Below are 11,263 nucleotides of genomic sequence, written 5' to 3'. Positions count from 1 at the left end.
TAACAATGAGTTTTACTAAATAATAAATAATGAATAGAATAAAAGAAGAATCGGTAAAGAAGAAGTCAAAAGTCTAAGTGGAAAATTAAAAATATAAAATAGGAAAAAAAAAACATAAAAAAAAGTTATAAAAATAAATATAAGTGGGGAGGCTAACGTATGACATTGCGTTTTTGGAAATTGGGCCTAATAGTAAATGAGCGATCACCACTTTATTTGGTATCTACATTCTTTTCTATCTGACGTTTGAAACTGATTTTGAAATGAACAGTGTTTTGCCTCACAAACCAATTTTGGCAATTAAGATATATATATATATATATATAATATAATTAGCAAGTAAAAATAAATTAAAATTGTATAAATATATACACAGAGAGATTAAATCGGACAACACAAATTTCATCTAAATTTTGGAACTTCACCATAGGGGTTATACTATTCATAGGATTATTCGTATGAATAAATGGGGTCGGTCGGGAATGGATCGTATGAATAAATTTTGGCTATTGGGTTGAATTCTGAGAAAAGATGCACCGATCAACCTTGCTTTCCATCTCCATTTTCATTGTCCACTGTTGAGGATATTGAAGTTTCTGCACTGATAAACATTACCGGTGCATCTTTTCTCAGAATTCAACCCAATAGCCAATAATTTCAGAGTTTACTTCCTCTTCCCCAAATGGTATATTAATGGAGGTAGGAATAGTTCCAGACAACTGGGAACTTCAATTGAAGATTTATCGCAATTGCTTCAGCCTACATACAAAGGAGCCTGAGATCATTGAAAACATGCCGCACCTGACTCTGCTGTTTTCCCGAGGGCCCACAGTGGAAGTCCCAAAATCAAACACTATCTGTGCCCCCAGTCAATGTTTAGTTGCGGCTCTTCCATTATAATAACTATTTTTGTTGGCTTATTACGAGGTATGAGGTCCTTGCTTAAGATACACGAAGCTTCATCAACAAAAATGTCGATCTCTCTCCGCTTATCTCTGTTTCTTTTACTAATTCGCAGTTCGCAGCCTTGTTTGAATTCTGCAGCAGCAACCCTGCAACCATAAGAGTCCAGGAGGTAATTGTTTGTATTTTGGGTTCGATTTAAGCAGTAAACGGATTTGGAGTTTGATTTAATTGATAGGGTTTTGTAAAAATATCTCAATTAAAGTAATTATCACTTTCTTTCATATTATTAATAATTCTCCCTTTTATTTGCTTGACATACAAACATTTGAGGTAGATATTGGTAAAATAAAAGAGATAAACAGTACAACAACCTATTGTGAATATTGAAAATTTAGAATCTTCCTTTGTTTTAGAAAAGAAAATAGGAAATCAGAAGAACACTTCATACGCAGATTGTATTGTTATTTACTTTCTTGGCTACTTCTAACTGTTGTTTTTCTTTATTGGATTTTCGTTTATTACTAGAATTTGTGTAGAGAAGCTTATGTGAAGTTGAACTTTTTGGCTTCAAGCATGATTTCTCCCTGGTCATCATCTTCACAATTTCATGTAGTAGCGGTTTCTCAAATTCTGGCCTTTCTTTTCTTCTTCTTCTTTTCTAATGGTAAATCTGTACCTTTGTATCGAAAACATACACACTCAATAAGATAAGTTATCAATGCAACTTTATAAAAAATTGCAGGAGTTTCTGGGACTACTTTTACTTTTGTAAATGACTGCGATTTCACTATTTGGCCTGGAGTCTCGGGGACACCTGATTTCAATATCACCGGATTTGAGCTAACAAAAGGTAGTTCACGCGCCATTCAATCTCCGGTTGGTTGGGTGGGTCGCTTCTGGGGTAGGACCGGCTGCAACTTCAATAGATCCGGTAACGTGTCGTGTGCCACAGGTGATTGTGGCCCCGGTAAAGTAGAGTGTAACGGAACCTCATACACACCACCCGTTACAATTGCGGAATTCAGTGTCAACCAATTCCAAGGCCAAGATTTTTATGATGTCAGCCTTGTTGATGGCTTCAACCTCCCAATACTTGTGGAGGCTACTGGCGGTTCTGGTTCTGGTTCTGGTTCTGGCTCTGGCTCTGGGTTACGTAGTTGTGCGAAGACAGGTTGTGTTGATGACTTGAATCAACGTTGTCCACCGGAGCTTACTTTGGGTAGTGCAGGTGCGTGTAGGAGTGCGTGCCAGGCGTTTGGCTCGCCGGAGTATTGTTGTGTCAATTCATTTTCAACACGCTCGACGTGTAAGCCAACAGCATATGCTCAGTTGTTTAAATCAGCGTGCCCAAGATCCTATAGCACTGTGTTCGAAGATCAGACGAGTACGTTTACGTGTCGCGGTGCTGATTACACTATCAGATTTTGTCCGGCTTCCGATTCATTTTCAACGATCGAACTTAGCGGCCAACTTAACTCTACCGACCAGCTTGTTTCCATCCGTGGAAATTTCACGTTAGGGTTTTTCGGTGAAGGGTATAGGTACTTGGGGATTTGGTATACTGACGATGTTGAATTAAAGAAAGTATGGGTAGCGAATCGAAACACGCCAATTGTATCTACCTCAGGCGCCCATGCCCTCTCCATTGATGCCAACACTGGAGACTTGATCGTCATTGCGGGAGGGAGAACTCTAATGAGTATTACGAATATTGAAACCGGTCCAAACCCAAATGTGACTGCAACTCTCGAAGAGAATGGTAATTTTAGGTTGATTGATGAAACTGACAAAAGGGTTTTATGGCAGAGTTTTGATCATCCAACGAATGTACTTTTACCTGGTATGAAACTTGGGTATGATATCACAACAGGGAAGAACTGGACCTTGACTTCTTGGATGAGCAATGATATACCTTCTTCAGGAGCTTTTACTATGAGCTGGGAGCCCATTGAAGAAACATCTCAAAGATTGATGATTCGAAGACGAGGACAACCCTACTGGAGTAGTGGGAATCTAAACAATCAAGTATTTCAATATATGTTTGCATTGAATAGTCCAAGTAGCCAATCTAGATATAATCTCTCTTCTGTATACACCAACGAAGCACGATACTTTAGCTATGAGGCCGATAATATTGCTGCTTTACCCATGTGGATTTTAACGGCAAAAGGACAAATTACAGATATTGATAATTCTACTGTTTGGACTCCTGAGTTCTGTTATGGGTATGATTCTGGTAATGGTTGTGTGGGGTCGAGTTTGCCTCAGTGTAGGAGAGAGAGTGATAATTTTAGTGAAAAGAATGGAGATTTTGCTCAGGATACGACAAGAACTGATATTGATGATAATTCGAGCTTAAGTATTAGTGATTGTTTTGTTAAGTGTTGGAATGATTGTACTTGTGTGGGGTTTAATAGTAGTAACATTAATGGAACTGGCTGTGTTATTTGGACTGGAAGCAATAACTTTTTGGTTAATCCTCGTGATAATTCTACTTTAAAATATGTGATCAACCAAAATCCAATCACTCCAAATACAGGTAATAATGTTAATTTCCAATGATTTTTTAGCTGCCTTTTGATCATTTTAGAATCTAAACAAGTCAATATGCAGGTAACAAAACAGAAAACAACAAGAATTGGGAACGGATACTCATTGGCGTTGTCATTCCTCTTTTTTTCCTATGTTTTGGCATTTTATGGTATATAAAGAAGAGAAAGCGTAAACGGAAAGGTATAAAATTAGCAATGATGATAATTCTAGCTTCTGTTTGTATGATATAGTTGCCTATTTTGTTAAGTCATTGACACTGATCATAGAATATGAGAGACGGAAGAGAGATGAGTATTTCCTGGAGTTGACAGCTTCTGAAAGCTTCAAGGATATACATCAGCTTGAAAACAATGGTGGGAAAGGAAATGACTTGTTTTTATTTAGCATTGCCTCTATCATGGCTGCCACTGATGATTTCTCAGTTGAGAATAAGCTCGGACAAGGTGGTTTTGGACCTGTTTACAAGGTTACGTTGCTTTAAACTAATTTAATGCATGTGTTATGTTTTTACATTTGTATCTTTTTTAATCTGACAAAAAGAGATATCATAAAAACAGGGAAGACTAAGTGATGGGAGAGAAATTGCAATCAAAAGGCTTTCAAGAACATCAGGGCAAGGGCTTGTGGAATTCAAGAATGAACTAGTACTCATTGCTAAACTCCAACATACAAATCTTGTTCGGGTTCTTGGTTGTTGCATTCATGGTGAAGAAAAGATGTTAATATACGAGTATATGCCTAACAAAAGCTTAGATTTCTTCCTCTTTGGTATGAAGTGTTTGTAACATAAGTCTATACAATGGTTTTACTTGTGATATTCTATTCGTTACAGACTCTTTTCTTTCATTGGCTTGTAGATGAAAATGGAAAGGCAGAGTTGGATTGGGGTAAAAGATTCGAGATAATTGAAGGAATTGCTCAAGGGTTGTTATACCTGCATAAGTACTCACGAATGAGAGTTATTCATAGAGATCTAAAAGCTAGCAACATTCTTTTAGATGAAAGTATGAACCCTAAGATTTCTGATTTTGGTATGGCTAGAATATTCAATCAGAATGAGACCGAGGCAATTACTAATAGGGTGGTTGGAACATAGTAAGTTGTCTTAGTTACAAACTTACAATATCAAATTTAGCATTGAATTATATGCTTTCATGATCAATACATTGAAATGTCGTATAAATCGTGTTGTATCAGTGGCTATATGTCTCCTGAGTATGCAATGGAAGGGGCTTTCTCTATCAAGTCTGATATCTTTAGCTTTGGAGTCTTGATCTTGGAAATCGTCAGTGGAAGAAGAAATAGCAGCTTTGTTCATCTTGACCGGACTTTCAATCTTATTGGATATGTAAGTGTAGTCAAATTCACCATTTAACATGTTATACTTATTGGTAAAGAGTAAAAAAAAAGACGTTATGTTAATAATCATCTCCTAATGATTTAGGCATGGGAGTTATGGCAACAAGGGGATACATTGGAATTGAAGGATCCTACATTGGGAAATAATTTTGTTGTACAACAATTCTTGAGGGCTGTTCATGTTGGCCTTCTATGTGTACAAGAAAGTGCAGTCGATAGGCCAACAACATCTGATATGATCTCCATGCTTCTTAATGATGCCATACCGTTACCCACTCCAAATAGGCCAGCATTCATCATCACTACCAGAATGGAATCAGAGTCGAAGTCAACTTCGGAGGAAAATAAAGCAAAAGATTGCTCTGTAAACAATATGACAATCACTGTTGTAGAGGGTCGATAGTTTATGAGTGTAGCTACTCTCGATTAGTATATCATTCTTTGTAAAATACTGATTGTATTGTAATTTGTATATGATAATTTAATTTTGTAGGATGTACAAAGGCATTAGCGGTGACATCGGAGGTTTTCTGGTTTACCGTTAAACCATAAACTAAATATGAACAAGAAATTAAATATTAAAGAAGAGTAAACTTACAAAGCTAGGAGAAGCAACCAGAGTGGTATGTGTAGAAGCAGCTTTTGAATTATTTATTTATTTATTTATTTTATGAGGGACATAATATTAAGTGTATGAAAGGAACTAGGAATATAAGAGATAGGCTAAGAGAATCAGAAAGAGATTGTTTAGACAGACATGAGGGAATTTGATAACAACAATATTTTTATTATGAATTCTCAATTATTTTACAATAGGTTCTAACCCATATATGCATAGGGTAGCGTAACAATTACACTTTCATACTGACACGATACCAAATTACAGGACATAATATTCGATCCTAAATAACTTGATTGTTACATAAAATGTGAAACGACGGCACAACCTTAAAAGCATGAATCAATAATTCTATACGACAAAAGAATTTTTCACAAATGTGATCTTTTAACCCAAAATGTTCTCGAGTTATATTCATATCTTCCTAGAAGCTACACCATCCCTAATAAAGGGGATTTTGACACTGTATATATTTTAAGACTGTTGTCTAGTTATTGAAAATTCCAACTTTTGTGCCCCTGATGATAACATAGGGTGTGAATTTTTTTCGTTTGTTTCCCAGGGGTCATTGGTGACTGTTTATGAAAATAAAAACTTAAAGCATTAATAATATGAACTTTAAATGATGAAGCATGTGGAACTATGTAAATATATCATAAGTTATCTAGCAAATATTGTTGGTTTTCTGTTAAGTTTACTCCTATCATGGGCCTAAACTTTTTGCGCTCATCAAAGCAAATTGGTATAATGGAATTACCAAATGCTATAACAGCTTCTCTGTTCTGTGTATATCAAATATTTTTTTGAAGATTCTATCCAATAATGTGAATGTTGAATATTTTGGGAAATGCCCATTTGCGGTCTAGATCCTTGCAAGAGGTTATGATTATGTGTAGTACTCGCTATTCCCATATAAGGAATCGAGTGCTTTTGTATGGGTTTGTATGGATATTCTGTTTTTACTGCTGAATCCATCAATTTTTCTATTGATGTTGTATTTCTTTCTTCTTCTAAAGAAATGCTCATGGAAGAGGAACTCCTCTTTTGATGTGTAAGTTGTATTAATTTGTTCTTTCCTTTGTTTTGACTAGCCATAAGCAGAAAATAATCTGTTAATATTTCTGGATAGCATATCAACTATTCCATTATTGTCTCCCTTCATGTGTTCAAAAATTATTTTTCTATCCACTTCCTTGTATTGTACTTTGTAAATTTATCCACCGTGTCCTATTTATTTTCTTACTTTGATCATTTTTCATAAAACGAACTATAGCTTCACAATCTGTTCTAACTGTAAATTCTTTATGTAAGAATATTTTAAATTTTTCTAAAACATTTATTTAAGTTTGTATCTCATATTCTATATGATATGTTTTATCACTTTTTTTCTGTGCCAGAATATCTAGTAAATCCTGTAACTTCTTCTTTATTATCTTCTGGTTCATATTTTTTAACGACTTCTAAAGCTTTAATATATTCTTTAGAATTTTCCAGTTTTAACTTTCAACTATTGTTTTAACTACCTTAAAACAAAATTTCTAATGTATTTATTTTAGGCTCAAATTGTAATTATTGATTTTCTATTTTATTTATAAGTTGTTTAATCCAAAATGTTCTCGAGGTATATTTATAGCTTCCTGGAAGCTACAACGTCCCTTGTAACGGGGATTTTCACACTATGTATATTTTAAAACTGTTGCCCAATTATTGAAAATTCCAACTTTTGTGCCCTTGATAATAAAATATCGTGTGAATTTTTTCGTTTGTTTCTCAGGGGTCATTAGTGATTGTTTATGAAAATAAAAACTTAAAGCATTAAGAATTTGAACTGAAATTGATGAAGCCTGTGGAACTGAATATGCCATAAGTTATGTAGCAGCATTGTTGGTCTTTTGTCAAGTTTACTCCTCCCATGGGCTTAAACTTTTTGCACTTATCAAAGCAAATTGATAAAGTGCAATTACCAAATGCTATAACAACTTCTCTGTTCTGTGTATATTGTATGTTTCTTGAAGATCCTGTCCAATAATATGAATGTTGAATGTTTTGAGAAATGTCCATTTGCGGTCTAGATCCTTGCAAGAGGTTATTATGATTATGTATAGTGCTCGCTATTCCCATATAAGGAATCAAGTGTTGTTGTATGGGTTTGTGTGGATATTCTATTTTTATTGTTGAATCCATCAATTTTTTTCTGTTGATGTTGTATTTCTTTCTTCTTTTGAAAAAATGATTATGGAAGAGGAACTCCTATTTTGCTGTGTAGGCTGTATTAATTTGTTCTTTCCTTTGTTTTGACTAGCCATCTGTAGAAAATAGTCTATTAATATTTTTGGATAGCATATCAGCTATTCCATTATTTTCTCCCTTTATGTGTTCGAAATTTATTTTATATCCACTTCCTTGTATTGAATTTTGTAAATTTATCCACCGTGTCGTATTTATTTTCTTACTTTGATCATTTTTAATAAAATGAACTATAGTTTCACAATCTGTTCTAACTTTAAATTCTTTATGTAAGAATATTTTAAATTTTCTAAGGCATTTATTAAAGCTTGTATCTCATAGTATATAGAAGTCCAATTCATTCCTATCTTATTCAAGCTTCCACTAGCATATGAGCATATCTTTTCTGTATCCTTTGGGCTATATTTATCGGATTTACAAAGGATAACGACTCCCCATCCTTCTTTGCATCCATCAACTTCTATTATTATATAATCTGTGACTAATGGTAGTTCTAATGATTTAATATTTTTAACTGCTTCTTTAATCACTTTAACTAATTTAATATCTTCTTGGTTGAAATGTCTATTAATTTTTTGTTGCTTTACTATATAATGGACCAACTAACTTTAAAAGATTAGGAATAAATTTTCGGGCATAATTAACCAAGCCCAAAAAACTTGTATCTGTTTTAGATTTTCAAAATTTTCTGGTAAGTTTAAAATTATTGAAGATATATATATGACTTTGTAATTCAATTTTTTCATTTCCTATTTCTAAACCAAGAAATGATATTTTCCTTTTAAACATCATCAATATATACTAAACAAAAGTTGTATTTAAGAAAAATACAGTCCATAAATCTTTGAAAAATAGATGGAGCGTTTTAAGCCCAAAGCTTAAAACATTCCATTCGTATTGTCCTTCCGAACATGTAAATGTTGTCCATGATTTAATGTTTTCTTCAAGCTGTAACAGATTATATCTGGCTTTTAAATCAAACTTACTAAAAACTTTTTTCTTTTGTATCAAGTTTTTTAAAGAATCTTTATTGGGGATATTATGACCATCATCTTTTGTATTATCATATAGTCTTTTATAATTATAAACTATTCGAGCTTTTCCTCTTTTTATTTCAGAATGATTTCTTACTATAAAAGCTGTTGATCTATGTGGACTTTTCAATTTCCTAATTAATCCATGTTCTATCATTTCTAGTATTTATTTTTAAATTCTTCTTTATCTAGAGGAATATATTCCACATTTGTTGTTTTTATTGTAATATCAGGATATTTAATTTAAATTTACAAATATATTTAACTTTTGATTTTGTAATATCTTCTCCTATAAGTCCAATTTTTTCTAAATGTAAAATGATAGGATAATTCATACTTTTAGTTATATCTACTTTAAAGTATCTGATCAACCAAAATCAAATCACTCCAAATACAGGTAATAATGTTAATTTCCAATGATTTTTAGCTACCTTTTGATCATTTAGAATATAAACAAGTCAATATACAGGTAACAAAACATACAAGAGCAAGAACTGGGTATGGATACTAATTGGCATTATCATTCCTCTATTAATCATATGTTTTGGCATATTATGTTATATAAAGAAAACAAAGCGTAAACGGAAAGGTATAAAATTAGCAATGATAATAATTCTAGCTTCTATTTGTATGATATAGTTGTATATTTTGTTAAGTCATTGATTCTGATTGTAGAACATGAGAGATGGAAGAGAGATGAATATTTCATGGAGTTGACAATTTCTGAAAGCTTCAAGGATATACATCAGCTTGAAAACAATGGTGGGAAAGGAAATGACTTGTTATTATTTAGCATTGCCTCTATCATGGCTGCCACTGATGATTTCTCAGTTGAGAATAAGCTCAAACAAGGTGGTTTTGGACCTGTTTACAAGGTTACGCTGCTTTAAACTAATTAGATGCATGTGTTCTAGTTTTACATTTGTATCTTTTTTAATCTGACAAAAAGAGATATCATAAAAACAGGGAAGACTAAGTGATGGGAGAGAAATTGCAATCAAAAGGCTTTCAAGAACATCAGGGCAAGGGCTTGTGGAATTCAAGAATGAACTAGTACTCATTGCTAAACTCCAGCATACAAATCTTGTTTAGTTTCTTGGTTGTTGCATTCATGGTGAAGAAAAGATGTTAATATACGAATATATGCCTAACAAAATCTTAAAATTGAGTTATATGCTTCCATGGTCAATTTATTGAAATGTCATAACGATCATATTGTATCAGTGGTTATATGTCTCCTGAGTATGCAATGAACGGGACTTTCTCTATCAAGTCTGATATCTTGAGCTTTGGAGTCTTGATCTTGGAAATCGTCAGTGGAAGAAGAAATAGTAGCTTTGTTCATGTTGACCGGACTTTCAATCTTATTGGATATGTAAGTGTAGTCAAATTCACCATTTAACATCTTATACTTATTGGTAAAGAGTAAAAAAAAAGACATTATGTTAATAATCATCTCCTAATGATTTAGGCATGGGAGTTATGGCAACAAGGGGATACATTGGAATTGAAGGATCCTACATTGGGAAATAATTTTGTTGTATAACAATTCTTGAGGGCTGTTCATGTTGCCCTTCTATGTGTACAAGAAAGTGCAGTCAATAGGCCAACAACATCTGATATGATCTCCATGCTTCTTAATGATGCCATACCGTTACCCACTCCAAATAGGCCAACATTCATCATCACTACCAGAATGGAATCAGAGTCGAAGTCAACTTCGGATGAAAATAAAGCAAAAGATTGCTCTGTAAACAATATGACCATCACTGCTTTAGAGGGTAGGTAGCAAGCTTAGTATATCATTCTTTGTGAAATATTGTCGAAGCTGTAATTTGCGTATGATAATTTAGTATTGTTGGATGTAAAAATCCATTTTTGATACTTGCTACAATGCTATATACATGTATAATTGCTTGTTCAGAATATAAAGTACAGTTGTACAGTATAAAGCTTCTAATTGCATATTCATTGTTAGCTTGAGTTGTAAGCCTATTGATAGAATATAAAGTACTTATGTACTATTAACAGGATTTAAACACTTGTTAAACATGACTTGAGCTGGCTAATTAATAGCTAGTTGATCATATCAGCTAGCTGGCGAACCAACAACTGGTTGGCTAACAATTAGGTAGCTTATTTATAGTTGATCTATAAGTGGTTGGCTAACGAACCATCATCTAGCTGATTTGTCGATCCGCAGTCAATCCGTAGCTGACAGAACGGAGGTCCAAAGTGATTTTGTTGCTTGGGTTTATGTGTATGCTTTGCCTATATAACGATTGATAACTAGGTTTTCAATGCTTTGCCTATATATATATATATATATATATATATATATATATATATATATATATATATATATATATATATATATAGGGCTAGGTTATATTGTGGATGGACAACTATTGTGAGGACGTGTGGACAGTGCAATTCTATGACAATTACTAAGAGAATAGGTTGTTTAGTAATGAGAATACGTTCAACCTGACAAAACTATCGTCATTTTCATGCATTCTTAATAATTGTTATTCAATTTTGTTCT

At 33.4% G+C, this 11,263-nt stretch overlaps 1 protein-coding gene and 1 pseudogene across 2 annotated transcripts; both read left to right on the top strand.

Annotated features, from left to right (window-relative positions):
* The first annotated feature begins 538 nt into the window (after positions 1-538).
* Positions 539-5,313, top strand: LOC145056759 (G-type lectin S-receptor-like serine/threonine-protein kinase At1g67520). Of its 2 annotated transcripts, XM_079004475.1 has the most exons (10): positions 539-927; positions 1,019-1,075; positions 1,432-1,570; positions 1,649-3,445; positions 3,520-3,639; positions 3,726-3,925; positions 4,017-4,227; positions 4,317-4,554; positions 4,657-4,807; positions 4,904-5,313. In XM_079004475.1, exons 3-10 carry the CDS (start codon positions 1,480-1,482, stop codon positions 5,219-5,221), a joined length of 3,126 nt encoding a protein of 1,041 aa, XP_078860601.1. In that variant the 5' UTR covers positions 539-927; positions 1,019-1,075; positions 1,432-1,479; the 3' UTR covers positions 5,222-5,313. The 2 variants fall into 2 exon arrangements, with proteins under 2 accessions (XP_078860601.1, XP_078860602.1); XM_079004476.1 differs by lacking the exon at positions 539-927 and having other exon boundaries at positions 940-1,075.
* Positions 5,314-7,666: 2,353 nt separating this feature from the next.
* Positions 7,667-10,507, top strand: LOC145060127 (G-type lectin S-receptor-like serine/threonine-protein kinase At1g11410; annotated as a pseudogene).
* The last annotated feature ends 756 nt before the right edge of the window (positions 10,508-11,263 follow it).

The sequence above is a fragment of the Lactuca serriola genome, chromosome 6, assembly GCF_051521515.1.
Source record: "Lactuca serriola cultivar US96UC23 chromosome 6, Lser_US96UC23_V15, whole genome shotgun sequence".
Classification (NCBI taxonomy): Eukaryota; Viridiplantae; Streptophyta; class Magnoliopsida; order Asterales; family Asteraceae; genus Lactuca; species Lactuca serriola.
The sequence above is the reverse complement of the archived record's forward strand: the minus strand, read 5'-3'. Positions and strand labels throughout refer to the sequence as shown.

Coding starts and splice junctions, on each gene's coding strand:
- LOC145056759 (XM_079004475.1), top strand. CDS start 1,480: ATGATTTCTCCCTGGTCATCATCTTCACAATTTCATGTAGTAGCGGTT. Junction 3,446..3,519: donor TCCAATCACTCCAAATACAG/GTAATAATGTTA, acceptor GTCAATATGCAG/GTAACAAAACAGAAAACAAC. Junction 3,926..4,016: donor GTTTTGGACCTGTTTACAAG/GTTACGTTGCTT, acceptor TCATAAAAACAG/GGAAGACTAAGTGATGGGAG.